General features: G+C 36.9%; 1 protein-coding gene across 3 annotated transcripts in view; it reads left to right on the top strand.

The window, feature by feature from the left end:
- The window catches only part of RPA1 (replication protein A1), a 59,153-nt gene that overhangs the window by 21,092 nt on the left and 23,029 nt on the right, over positions 1–15,032 (top strand). For all 3 annotated transcript variants that reach the window (XM_037809447.1, XM_037809449.1, XM_037809448.1), the window contains exon 5: positions 9,912–10,000. In XM_037809447.1, the coding sequence (XP_037665375.1) occupies positions 9,912–10,000 (89 nt within the window). The remainder of the gene's footprint in view (positions 1–9,911; positions 10,001–15,032) is intronic.

Below are 15,032 nucleotides of genomic sequence, written 5' to 3'. Positions count from 1 at the left end.
CTTCCCAAGGGTAAAACTTATGGTAGAGGGCTCAACCCATCAAACCACCAGTCCCCTATGTCTGTGGTCATGCCAGCAACCACGGAGGTGGGTTAGGCGAATACCCCTGCACTCTCCACAGGCTCCACAAGGGGGCACTACATCTTTTTTTTTTTTTCCTTGTTTTTCTTTCTTTTTTTTGTTTTTTTTTAACTTTCCCCTCTTTTAAATCAACTGTATGAAAAAAAAAGTTAAAAAGAAAACAAACATACAATAAAAGAACATTTCAAAGAGACCATAACAAGGGAGTAAGAAAAAGACAACTAACCTAAGATAACTGCTTAACTTCCAACATGTTCCTACTTTACCCCAAGAAAGTTACGTAATATAGCAACATTTCTGTGAACTTGTTCCTACCACATCCATCAGAATCCAACAGACCATAGTCATTTCTGGGCATCCCCAGAACGCCAAACAGCCTATCTGTTCTTCCTGGACCACTGTTCCCCCTTCCTTAATTGCTCTCTACTGCTAGTTCCCCTACATTCTACATCATAAACCATTTGTTTTACATTTTTCAAAGTTCACATTAGTGGTAGCATATAATATTTCTCTTTTTTGTGCCTGGCTTATTTCACTCAGCATTATGTCTTCAGGGTTCATCCATGTTGTCATATGTTTCACGAGATCGTTCCTTCTTACTGCCGTGTAGTATTCCATCGTGTGTATATACCACATTTTATTTATCCACTCATCTGTTGAAGGACATTTGGGTTGTTTCCATCTCTTGGCAATTGTGAATAATGCTGCTATGAACATTGGCGTGCAGATATCTGTTCGTGTCACTGCTTTCCGATCTTCCGGGTATATACCGAGAAGTGCAATCGCTGGATCGAATGGTAGCTCTATATCTAGTTTTCTAAGGAACTGCCAGACTGACTTCCAGAGTGGCTGAACCATTATACAGTCCCACCAACAATGAATAAGAGTTCCAATTTCTCCACATCCCCTCCAGCATTTGTAGTTTCCTGTTTGTTTAATGGCAGCCATTCTAACCGGTGTTAGATGGTATCTCATTGTGGTTTTAATTTGCATCTCTCTAATAGCTAGTGAAGCTGAACATTTTTTCATGTGTTTCTTGGCCATTTGTATTTCCTCTTCAGAGAACTGTCTTTTCATATCTTTTGCCCATTTTATAATTGGGCTGTCTGTACTACTGTCATTGAGTTGTAGGATTTCTTTGTATATGCAAGATATCAGTCTTTTGTCAGATACATGGTTTCCAAAAATTTTTTCCCATTGAGTTGGCTGCCTCTTTACCTTTTTGAGAAATTCCTTTGAGGTGCAGAAACTTCTAAGCTTGAGGAGTTCCCATTTATCTATTTTCTCTTTTGTTGCTTGTGCTTTGGGTGTAAAGTCTAGGAAGTGGCCGCCTAATACAAGGTCTTGAAGATGTTTTCCTACATTATCTTCTAGGAGTTTTATGGTACTTTCTTTTATATTGAGATCTTTGGTCCATTTTGAGTTAATTTTTGTGTAGGGGGTGAGGTAGGGGTCCTCTTTCATTCTTTTGGATATGGATATCCAACTCTCCCAGCCCCATTTGTTGAAAAGACCGTTATGGCTCAGTTCAGTGACTTTGGGGGCCTTATCAAAGATCAGTCGGCCATAGATCTGAGGGTCTATCTCTGAATTCTCAATTCGATTCCATTGATCTATATGTCTATCTTTGTGCCAGTACCATGCTGTTTTGGCAACTGTGGCTTTATAATAAGCTTCAGAGTCAGGGAGTGTAAGTCCTCCCACTTCGTTTTTCTTTTTTAGAGTGTCTTTAGCAATTCGAGGCATCTTCCCTTTCCAAATAAATTTGAAAACTAGCTTTTCCAAGACTGCAAAGTAGGTTGTTGGAATTTTGATTGGGATTGCATTGAATCTGTAGATGAGTTTGGGTAGAATTGACATCTTAATGACATTTAGCCTTCCTATCCATGAACATGGAATATTTTTCCATCTTTTAAGGTCCCCTTCTATTTCTTTTAGTAGAGTTATGTAGTTTTCTTTGTATAGGTCTTTTACATCTTTGGTTAAGTTTATTCCTAGGTACTTGATTTTTTTAGTTGCTATTGAAAATGGTATCTTTTTCTTGAGTGTCTCTTCAGTTTGTTCATTTCTAGCATATAGAAACATTACTGACTTATGTGCATTAACCTTGTATCCCGCTACTTTGCTAAATTTGTTTATTAGCTCTAGTAGCTGTATCGTCGATTTCTCAGGGTTTTCTAGATATAAGATCATATCATCTGCAAGCAATGACAGTTTTACTTCTTCTTTTCCAATTTGGATGCCTTTTATTTCTTTGTCTTGCCGGATTGCCCTGGCTAGCACTTTCAGCACAATGTTGAATAACAGTGGTGACAGCGGGCATCCTTGTCTTGTTCCTGATCTTAGAGGGAAGGCTTTCAGTCTCTCACCATTGAGTACTATGCTGGCTGTGGGTTTTTCATATATGCTCTTTATCATGTTGAGGAAGTTTCCTTCAATTCCTACCTTTTGAAGTGTTTTTATCAAAAAGGGATGTTGGATTTTGTCAAATGCTTTTTCAGCATCTATTGAGATGATCAATTGATTTTTCCCTTTCGAGTTTTTAATGTGTTGTAATACATTGATTGTTTTTCTTATGTTGAACCATCCTTGCATGCCTGGAATGAACCCCACTTGGTCATGGTGTATGATTTTTTTAATGTGTCTTTGGATTCGATTTGCAAGTATTTTGTTGAGGATTTTTTGCATCTATATTCATTAGGGAGATTGGCCGGTAGTTTTCCTTTTTTGTAGCATCTTTGCCTGGTTTTGGTATTAGATTGATGTTAGCTTCATAAAATGAGTTAGATAGTGTTCCCTTTTCTTCATTGTTTTGAAAGAGTTTGAGTAAGATTGGTGTCAGTTCTTTCTGGAAAGTTTGGTAGAATTCCCCTGTGAAGCCATCTGGCCCTGGGCATTTATTTCTGGGAAGATTTTTGATGACTGATTGGATCTCTTTGCTTGTGATGGGTTGGTTGAGGTCTTCTATTTCTTCTCTGGTCAGTCTAGGTTGTTCATATGTTTCCAGGAAATTGTCCATTTCTTCTACATTGTCCAGTTTGTTGCCATACAGTTGTTCATAGTATCCTCTTATAATTTTTTTAATTTCTTCAGGATCTGCAGTTATGTCACCTTTTTCATTCATTATTTTGTTTATATGGGTCTTCTCTCTTTTTGATTTTGTCAGTCTAGCTAGGGGCTTGTCAATCTTGTTGATCTTCTCAAAGAACCAACTTTTGGTGATATTTATCCTCTCTATTGTTTTTTTGTTCTCTATGTCATTTATTTCTGCTTTAATCCTTGTTATTTCTTTTCTTCTACTTGGTTTAGGATTGGTTTGCTGTTCATTTTCTAGCTTCTTCAGTTGATCCATTAGTTCTTTGATTTTGGCTCTTTCTTCCTTTTTAATATATGCGTTTAGTGCTATAAATTTCCCCCTTAGCACTGCTTTTGCTGCATCCCATAGATTTTGGTATGTTGTGTTCTCATTTTCATTCGTCTCTATATATTTAGCAATTTCTCTTGCTATTTCTTCTTTAACCCACTGATTGTTTAGGAGTGTGTTGTTTAACCTCCAGGTATTTGTGAATTTTCTAAGTCTCTGATGGTTATTGACTTCTAATTGTATTCCATTGTGGTCAGAGAATGTGCTTTGAATAATTTCAATCTTTTTAAATTTATTGAGGCTTGTTTTATGTCCCAGCATATGATCTATTCTGGAGAAAGTTCCATGAGCACTAGAAAAGTATGTGTATCCTGGTGATTTGGGATGTAATGTCCTGTAGATGTCTGTTAAATCTAATTCATTTATCAGATTGTTTAGGTTTTCAATTTCCTTATTGGTCTTCTGTCTGGTTGATCTATCTATAGGAGAGAGTGATGTGTTGAAGTCTCCCACAATTATTGTGGAAACATCAATTGCTTCCTTTAGTTTTGCCAGTGTTTCTCTCATGTATTTTGTGGCACCTTGATTGGGTGCATAGACATTTACGATTGTTATTTCTTCTTGCTGAATTGCCCCTTTTATTAGTACGTAGTGGCCTTCTTTGTCTCTCAAAACATCCCTGCATTTGAAGTCTATTTTATCTGAGATTAATATTGCTACACCTGCTTTCTTTTGGCTGTAGCTTGCATGAAATATTTTTTTTCCATCCTTTCACTTTCAGTTTCTTTGTGTCCCTGTGTCTAAGATGAGTCTCTTGTATGCAACATATTGATGGTTCATTTTTTTTGATCCATTCTGCGAATCTATATCTTTTAATTGGGGAGTTTAATCCATTTGCATTCAACGTTATAACCGTGAAGGCATTTCTTGAATCGGCCATCTTATCCTTTGGTTTATGTTTGCCATATTTTTCCCTCTCTCTATTAATATCCTTTATTGTACCCATACTGAATCTCTTTAGTACTGAACCTTTCTCCAAGTCTCTCTGTCCTTTCTTTGTTTCTCTGTCTGTAGGGCTCCCTTTAGTATCTCCAGTAGGGCAGGTCTCTTGTTAGCAAATTCTCTCAGCATTTGTTTGTCTGTGAAAAATTTAAGCTCTCCCTCAAATTTGAAGGAGAGCTTTGCTGGATAAAGTATTCTTGGCTGGAAATTTTTCTCACTCAGAATTTTAAATATATCGTGCCACTGCCTTCTCACCTCCATGGTGGCTGCTGAGTAGTCAGTACTTAGTCTTATGCTGTTTCCTTTGTATGTGGTGAATTGCTTTCCTCTTCCTGCTTTCAGAACTTGCTCCTTCTCTTCTGTGTTTGACAGTGTGATCAGTATATGTCTCAGAGTGGGTTTATTTGGATTTATTCTATTTGGAGTTCGCTGAGCATTTATGATTTGTGTATTTATGTTGTTTAGAAGATTTGGGAAGTTTTCCCCAACAATTTCTTTGAATACTCTTCCTAGACCTTTACCCTTTTCTTCCCCTTCTGGGACACCAATGAGTCTTATATTTGGACGTTTCATATTATCTATCATATCCCTGAGGTCCATTTCGATTTTTTCAATTTTTTTCCCCATTCTTTCTTTTATGCTTTCATTTTCCATTGTGTCATCTTCCAGGTCACTGATTCGTTGTTCAACTTCCTGTAGTCTTGTACTATGAGTGTCCAGAGTCTTTTTAATTTGGTCAACAGTTTCTTTAATTTCCATAAGATCATCCATTTTTTTATTTAGTCTTGCAATGTCTTCTTTATGCTCTTCTAGAGTCTTCTTGATTTCTTTTATATCCCGTACTATGGTCTCATTGTTCATCTTTAGTTCTTTGAGTAGCTGCTCTAGGTGCTGTGTCTCTTCTGGTCTTTTGATTTGGGTGCTTGGGCTTGGGTTATCCATATCGTCTGTTTTTTTCATATTCTTTATAATTTTCTGTTGTTTTTGGCCTCGTGGCATTTGCTGAACTTGATAGGGTTCTTTTAGGGTTTGTAGACCAATTGAAGTCCTTATCTCTAATTTATCAGATCTACAGCTTCGTGGAGTACACTTTCTCTAACTAACCAGCAGGTGGCGTCCACGAGCCACCTGTTCTCCACAAGCCAGTTCTCCCCTGCTTTGCCTTTTTGGTGAGTGGGGGGAGTGAGTCTTGTGGGGCCTAATTGGTGTACCAAGCTTGCGTGTGTAGTTGGTGTTGCCTGCTCTGTATGTGGGGCGTGTTTCTAGGCAGTCAGGGAGGGGGGGTGGCCCTAACAATCAAATCTCCCTGGTGATCCTAGAGTTTTAAAGCTGCTGCAATAGTCTAATCCTTCAGTTCAGTCCTGCCACAGTTTGTCTCTGCCACTGACCCACAAGTCCTTGGTATTGGTGTATGGCTCCTGAGACTTGCAAGTGGGCCCCTCTTCCAGGCTGTGCATCCCGGGTCCTCTGTTGAGGGATGACTGTGCTATGTCACAGGTGAGTGCCGTCCCCCCAGGGCAGTTCTGGGCTGCTGGGCTGTGTAGTGAGGCTCCCAGTCTGCTCAAATGATGGCTGAATGGGGCTTTGTTAATTCACACTGCTCCACCTTCCCAACTCTGGGATAATCAGCTGCGGTTGCAGGGAAGGCTAATGTCCACGCCCAGTTTTGTGGTGTGTGCCTGTTATTTGAAGCACTTCCGTCACACTGGGTTGTCTGGGGCAGCTCTGGGCTATGGAGCTGGCGATGGGCAGGAGTGTTTCCTGTCCACCAGGATGGTGGCTGTGAGCGGACACCCCCCTTTTCTTGGGAAGTTGTGGTGTTTAGTGAATTTTCTCAGCCACTGGATTATTGCCTTTTGTCTCAGAGCTCTCTTAGTTCTGCTCTTGACTTGACATGCCCAAATTGAAAGTCTTTGAAGCTTTCTGTATTGGGCTTCTTAGAGTAGTTGTTTTAGAAAAAGAAAAAAGGATTTAAAAAAAAAAAAAAAAAAAAAAAAAATGGGCCCTCCTCAGAGATCTAATGGGTTATTGAAATGCTAATAGACAAAGCAACCAGGGCCATTAAGGAAAGGTCCACAGGGCAGAGAGATCAGCTTTTCTTCGGGATTTGCATATGCGCCTCAAGGCCTGAGCTCCACCCTTCCCCTTTCTGTGTTCACCAGAACTCCAAAAATCCTCTGCTTTTATTTTGGAGTTTTTCGTGTTGTTTTTTTTTTTCTATGCCTGTTTCCTCTCTGCTGGGCTGGCTGCTCTCAGATTCTCTGGTGTCTGGTCTCAGTCTATCTATGGTTGGAGTTTGGATCAGTAGAATGAGTTTCCGATAAGGGCTGCCACTGCAGTTCTCCCTTCTCCTTCCCGGAGCTGACAGCCCCTCCTCCCACGGGACTGAGCCTGGCAGGGAGGAGCGCGGGTCCCCTGGCCGCAAAAACTTACAGATTTCGCTGATCTCAGCAGTTCGACATTTTCATGAGTGTTGTATGAAGTATGCCCAAAGTCAGATTGCTCTGTGGTGTCCAGTCCACGCAGTTCCTGGCTTTCTACCTACTTTCCTGGAGGAGTAACTAAAACATACAGCTCACCAGTCCACCATCTTGCCCCGCCTCCACTTTTTACCTTTTTGATAATTTTTTATTCCAAACAGAGCTTTAGCAATCATCCTTGTACATTTATCTTTACATGCTCTTTCTGAAAGGTAGATTACGGGAATTAGTATTGTGGGGTTGAAAGACATCTGTTTGTAGAAGGTATATGATTAACATACTCATCACCATTGTGTAAGAGTGCCTGCTTTGGAATAGGCAATTCCATAGTAACAGAAATTAGATTAGTGGCTTCCAAGAGCAGTGGAATGAGAAATGACTGCTAATGGATGCAGGGATTCTTTTGGGGGTGATAAAAATGTTCTGAAATTAGATAGTGGTGATGCTTGTACAACTCTGAATATACAAAAAAAATAATCACTGAATTGTAGACTTGGAAAGGACAAATTTTTTGGAATGTGAAATATATGCCAATAAAGCTGTTATTTATAAGAATACCTGTTTCCCCTTAACCTTATCAACAGCTAGTTATTATTAATTTTTTAGGTCCTTGTGTTATAGTTTTGGCTACTGAATTTTTCCGGAAGCATTTCTTATATTTTGATATAATTATTGTTTTTAGACCTTTAATTTAATATTTTGAATTATTGTAATAGGTTATCTAATATTGAACTGTGATTGCATTCCTGCAATAAACTTGGCTTTTTTAAAAAAAGAGTTTTGCAACACGCTTGCTCAGTTTCTTTCTTTGCCTCTCTCTTTTATAAAACATTTTTTTTTTTTATTTATCTTAGGTAATTTTAAATGTATACAAAAGTAGATAGACTACAGAATAATAGAATTATGCGTCCCCTCCTTTCCCATCATCCAGCTTCAAACTATCACCTTGTGTCCAGTCTTTTTTTATGTATATCCCTTCCCCAGTAGCCTGCTCTTTAATTTTGAAGCAAATCCCAGACATTTTATAATTTCATCCATAAATATTTTGTATATATCTTTAAAGGATACCCTTTAAAAATGCCATTTTTCTACCTAAAATATCAAATACCAGTGTTCATTTTTACATATAAATTCAATTATATATCCATACACACTATTAACAATTTATCTGAATCAGAATCCAAAGTAAAGCTCACCTTACAGTAGGTTGATGTGTCTTCTGAGTCTCTGAATCTGTAGGTGCCTCCTCCATTACTGTTTTGTTTTGTTTTTGTTTTTTATTTTTTAAAGAAACCGGATCATTTTTTCTTTACCCTAATGCATAGTTTCCCACCACAGTCTGGATTTTGCTGATTGTATCCCTGTAAAATCATTGAACTTGTTCCTCTGTCACCTGTATTTTCTATAAATTGGTATTGGTATATTCTTTTAATATGCTGCTAGATTAATCTTGCTTTTTTATTTAGGATGTATGTATATTACTAGATGAACTTAGTTTTGATTTTTTTGTGTGTGTATTCTCTTAGATTTTGATGTTAAGGGTAATGCTAAATAATTAACAACCCTTCCATTTTTGTATATTCTAGACAGTTTTTGAAAGGTCATTAGATATCTACCACTAAATATCTGTCAGATTTTACAGGATATTTCTGTCTAGTTTTCAAGAAGTGGCCATTTCAAGCTTATTTTAAGTAATGTAATCCCCATATGAAAACCTGATAAAAGCACAAATTGAGCAACTGTATGTAAAAATCCAAAATACAGCAATGAGACTAAAGAATATACAATGAAATTGGGTTTATTATTGCTTAAATATTGCTATGAGCCATCCACTTTTTTCATCTCCATTGCCACTACCCTAATTTAGCCACCATCATTTCTATTCCAGCTGATCTCCCTGCCTCCACTTGTGTTCCCCTCAGATTCCATCTTCATATTGTGGTTCTTTTTAAAATGCAAGCATGATCATGACATTCTCAATCAAGTGCGTATTGAGCAAATGCTGTGGACCCATTGCTGCATTTAGTGCCAGAGGATACCTGCCCTCATTGAAAATACTACAGTCTAGTAGGAGAGATAATAAATAATCACTAAGAAATACATAAGTAAAAACTAAGAGAAGTGTTCTGAAGAGAAGAAATCTTGGCTGTAGGAGAGGATATATATAAAAAAAACACTCATTGAACTAAAGATTAAGGACATGTCTCTAGAAGAAGTCATGTTTGAAAGGAAAGCTAAAAAAATGAATGTTAGATGATGGCAGAATGAGAGAAGAGCATCACAGCGTGAACAGAAGCCTGTGGCAGGAGAGACCAGCATGTCCCAGGGACTGAAAGATAACTGTCTGGATATGGGGCGTAGAGCCATGGGGCAGTGGCGTGAGAAGAGCTAGAGAGAAGTTAGTGATGGCCAGACCATTCAGCCTTATAGGCCAGGTCAAAAGTTTTCATTTCTGGTCTAAGGTCATTGGGAAATTAATGAAAGATTTTAATCAGGGTTAAAGGTAGGTCAAAGAGCCATAGGTTCTTAATTATAGGTAATAATTACATTTTTAAATATCTACAGTCATCATTGGTTTTCACTGGGAAAAAGTCATTGTTTAGATCAGTATATATTTCTGAAAACAGGTCATCTTTTTCTGTGCTATATATTCTTGTGTTTAGTAATCTAAATTCTTATCATGTCAGTTGTTCCTTGAAGATACGGTGTATAGTAAGCATGCTGCATTTTAATTAAGGGACTAGATGGAAAATGAAAGCCTGCAATCATAAAAAGCCTTGATAATGATGCAGTGAAAGATTAAGGGAAATATTTATGTAGGAAGTGATATATACTTCTCAAGTTATACAGAAATGAAAAACAGTTGACAAAGGAAAATAGTTTTATAAAAATGATCATTGGGAGAAAGCTTCAGTCATTTGACTGAAGGGCTTCTGGGTTTTTTTTTTTAATTCTAACTTGTTTGTATTTGTTTGCCTTTGTAGGAGAGTAGTTATTTTGATGGAACTAGAAGTTTTGAAATCAGCTGAAGCAGTTGGATTAAAGATTGGCAATCCAGTACCCTATAATGAAGGTAAAATACTTCATATAGGTCGCAGCACTCTATAAAAAGTAGAGATCTCTGTATGTATCTAGAATTCTACTTTTGGCATTCAGTTTGATTTGTTAGTCTTAATAAAACAATAATGATTTGGGGGTCTGGCAACCATGTTATTCCATCGGGTTTTTTTCACTATTAAAAAAAAAATGACGTTAGGGATCATAGGAGGAAAAGGGGAAAAATTAGAGAATGTAATTGGAAAAGATCCCACTTAGAGTAAACTTAAAATAACAATTATCTAGGAACAATATTAATGAGAAATTTGTTTTCCTAAGGTTTGTTTTATGCCCATTTTTTTTAAAAAAGTATAAAGCAGATAGTCAATACTCATTTGATAGCACTTACCACACTAGTAGTTTTTCAAATAATCACTGTTTACTGCTGGGCCATGCGTAACCTGTTTACTGCTGGGCCATGCGTAACATCCATGAAGGCAGGGACCATCTTTGTTTTGTTCTATGTTGTATCCTTAGTGCCTAGATTTTTAAAAAATCTATTACTTTAAACAAAAGAGATGATAGTTCTTGAGAAAGGTAAAGAATCATTTTCAGATCACTGGCCCTATAAAAGAAGAAGGCTTGTCTGCCCCTCCATCAAGAAGAAAATTGGAACCTCACTTAGGCCAAACCATCAAACATAATAAAAAATGAAGAAGAAAGTGCTACATAAATGGATTGGAAGACTTCAAAAAGCATTATTGGACTACACTGAAATAAAAAAAAGCTATGTGAGTTTAAACTAGGGATAAAATAGTTAAAAGAGATATGATGCCAATATCTTTGATATTTACTGACAGAGAGTCAATATCTTTAATATTTACTGAATTTTTTATACATCAAGGAAAAAAATACCCCAGTAGCAAAGCAGACATGGGCTAAGAATAGACTGTTTTACTACAGGAGGAAATTAAAGGGCCATTACACAAGAAAAAATATTGGCCTTGCTAGTCATCTTTGGCTTGTTCCTGTTCTTAGGGGGGAAAACAATTGGTCTTTTACCATTAACCATATTAGCTGCAGATTTTCATGGATTTTTTTTTTAATTCAATTTTATTGAGATATATTCACGTACCATAGTCATCCCCAGTGTATGATCATTTGTTCACAGCACCGTTATATAGTTGTGCATTCATCACCACATTCAATTTTTGAACAGTTTCATTACCATACATAAAAAAAAATAAGAATAAAAAAAGTGGAAAAGAACACCCAAAACATCCCATCCCCCTAACCCTCCCTATTATTCATTTACTTTTTGTCTTCATTTTTCTATTCATCTGTCCATACACTGTATAAAGGGAGTGGGAACCACCAAGTTTTCATAATCACACAGTCACACAGTGTAAATTATACAATCGTTTATAGTTACACAATTGTGTTCAAGAATCAGGGTTATCGGGTTGCAGTTCAACAGTTTCAGGTATTTCCTTCTAGCTATTCCAATACACTAAGAACTAAAAAGGATATCTATATAATGCATAAGAACAACCTCTAGAATAACTTCTCGACTCTATTTGAGATCTCTCAGCTACTGAATTATTTTGTTTCATTTCACTTCCCCCTTTTGGTCCAAGAAGGTTTTCTCAATCCCACAATGCCAGGGCCAAACTCATCAACCACAAGTCATGTCCCACATTCCACACCCCTGGTAGTCATGTCCCACATAGTGGGGTGGGCAGTGAGTTTACCTGCAGGGTTGACTTAGAGAGAGAGGCCACATCTGAGCAACAAAAGAGGTTCTCTGGGGGTGACTCTTAGGCACCATTTTAAGTAGGCTTAGCCTCTCCCTTGAAGTAATAAACTTCATAAGGGCAAGCTCCAAGATTGAGGGCTCGGCCTAATTTGGTAGTCCCCAGTGCTTGTGAGAATATCATTAATTCCCCATGTGGAGAAATTTAATATTTCCAGGATTTTCCCATAGTCCTGTCAAGAGGGGCTTTGCAAATACATCTTCGTTCTCTGCCAGAATTGTTCTGAGATGTATTGGGGCTTCACACTAACCTGCACAAACCAACCAGACCTCACTCCCCAATCAACACTCCATGTAATTATGTTGTTTGAATAAACTGACCATACAAGTCAAATTATATAGTGTGTTACAAAAAATACAGATCTTGCACCTAATAAACATCTCTTCCTTTGGTCCCATACAGAAGCTGAAGCTTCAAAAACACCATCAGTATCATCCTTTACTCTTCAGTCTGATTTACCTTAGTCCTAACCAAGTCCATGTCATTCATATCTCTAATTGAAGTATCTCTTTTTTTCAGACTATTTAACATTTGTTGTATGGGGTAATGCTGATACTTATAGCTTCCGGACTCTGGCTCTGAGTCTCAGGTGTCACACAGATACCCAAAGTTCCAGAGACCAACAAGGTTATACACAAAGAGCTCAGCATCTCAGAGTTTAGAAATAACCATTATAGCTCAGGGATAGATGTAAGAGCTTACAATCTAGGAACCTTTACAATAAGCCTTCCCCTAATAAACGTATGCTCTCAGACTCAGTTCTAAGAGTTTGCACATTATATTTAGTCCATATTATTGAGGCATTATAATATTTTTCTTTCCATTTCTGGTTTATTTCACTCAACATACTGTCCTCAATGTCCATTCACTTCACAACTTCACTTCTTCTTGTAGCAGTTCAGTATTACATTCACAGATTGCCATTCCATTCATCGGTTGATGTACCCTTAGGTCACCTCCATCCACTGCAAATCGTGATTACTGACACCATAAACCCCTCTGTGCAAATATCCCTTCATGTCCCTCTTTTCAGTTCTTCCAAGTAGATACCCAGTAACCAAGTTGCAGGACCTATGGCAACCCCATGCCCAGCTTCCTGTGGAACCACCACACTGCCCTCCAGGTGGGCTGTACCATTCTACTTCCCCACCAACAGTGATTAGGTGCATCCCTTTCTCCACCTTTTCTCCAGCACTTTTATCCCTCTGTTGGTTTTTTAGATGGTTTTATTCACACACCATACATTCCATCCTAAGTAAACAATTAATGGAATGCACAACTTGTGCATTCACCAATGCTATCTATATAAGGACATTTCTATTTCTTCCACAAAGGAAGAAGAGGTGAAAAAAAAAAGTAAAAAGAAAAAGAAAAAAAGTGACAACTAAAAAGCAACAAAAGAAAAAATAAAATACGATAAACAAGTCAGACAACACCACCAACACCAGGAATCCCCATACCCCCTCCTTTACATCCCCCTATTATAGACATTTAGCTTTGGTATATTGCCTTTGTTACAATTAGTGGAAGCATATTATAATGTAACCATTAACTATAAACTCTAGTTTATACTGACTGCATTTTTTTTTCCTCCAGTACCATCCCATTTTTAACACTCATAGATTTATTTTTATCAGGTTGAAGAAGTTCACTTCTATCCCTAATTTGCTGAGACTTTTTAATCAAGAATTGATCTTGTCAAATGCTTCTTCTTTGTCTGTTGATGATCATATATATAGTTTTTCTTTTTCAGTTAATTGATATGGTGAATTAAAGAAATTAATTTTTCAGATCCTAAACTGACCTGGGATTTCTGGGATGAATCCTGTTCTCATGATCTCATGATCTTTTTTATATATTGTTAGATTTGATTTGCTTAAATTTTTAGAATTTTTGCCTCTATGTTCATGAGGGATATTGGTCTGTAGTTTTCTTTTCTTGTCATGTCTGTCTGATCTTGGTATCAGAGTAATCCTGGCTTCATAGAATTAGTTGGAATGTGTTTTCTTTTAAATTTTCTGTAGAGAGTTTGTATGGAATTAATATTACTTAAATGTTTGGTAGAATTCACTGGTGAAGCCCAAAGTTTTCTTTAGAGAAAGATTTTTAACTACAAAATCAGTTTCTTTTATGGGTAGATAATAGGGTTATTCAGGTTGTCGATTTTTTCTTGAGTGAGCTTATGTAGATTGTATGTTTCAAGGAATTTAATTATTTCATTTAAGTTTTTGAATTTAATGGTCTATATTAAATGTCTAAAGACCCCAGTTAAAAGGCAGAAATTATCAGGTGGAATAAAAATATATAATAGTCCCTTGTTATACTTTATCTGTAGAATCTGTGATGATGTCACTTTTCTCTTGGTAATTTGTGTTCTTTCTTTTCTCCTGATCAGTTTGGCTAGGTTTGTTAATTTTATCAATCTTCTCAAAGACCTATCTTTTAATTTTTTAATTTTTTTTATTTTTATGTTTTCTATTTTGATTTCTGCTTTGATCTTTAATATTTCCTTTCTTCTGCTTGGATTTAATATGCTCTTTTTCTAATTTTTTTTACAGTGGAAGATGAGGTCATTGGTTTGAGACCTTTCTTCTTTTCTAAAATAGGTGTTTAGTGTTATAAATATCCCTTAAGGGTGTAAATCTCCCTGGCAACGCAAAATATGCCTTGTGGAGATGAGCCTGGATCCAGCATCATGGGATTGAGAAAATCTTGACCGAAAGGGGAAGCAAAATGAAACAAAATAAAGTTTTAGTGGCTGAGAGATTGCAAATGGAGTTGAGAGGTCACTCTGGAGGGCATTCTTAATGCGCTATATAGATATCCCTTTTTAGGTTTTAGTGTATTGGAATAGCTAGAAGGAAATACCTGAAACTGCTGAACTGTAACCCAGTAGTCTTGATTCTTGAAGATGGTTGTATAACTGTGTGGCTTACATGATGTGACTGTGTGATTGTGAAAACCTTGCAGCTCACACTGTCTTTATCCAGTATATGGATGGATGAGTAGAAAAATGGGGACAAAACCTAAAAGAAAAATAGGATGGGATGGGGGGATGAAATGATTTGGGTGTTCTTTTTTATTTCTATTTTTTATTCTTATTTTTATTCTTTTTAGTGTAGGGAAAATGTTCAAGGATTGATTGGGGTGATGAATGCACAACTATAGGATGGTACTGTGAACAATTGATTGTACACCATGGATGATTGTATGGTATGTGAATATATCTCAATAAAACCGAATTAAAAAATAAAA

The sequence above is a fragment of the Choloepus didactylus genome, chromosome 18 (assembly GCF_015220235.1).
Source record: "Choloepus didactylus isolate mChoDid1 chromosome 18, mChoDid1.pri, whole genome shotgun sequence".
NCBI classification, from domain to species: Eukaryota; Metazoa; Chordata; class Mammalia; order Pilosa; family Megalonychidae; genus Choloepus; species Choloepus didactylus.
The sequence above is the reverse complement of the archived record's forward strand: the minus strand, read 5'-3'. Positions and strand labels throughout refer to the sequence as shown.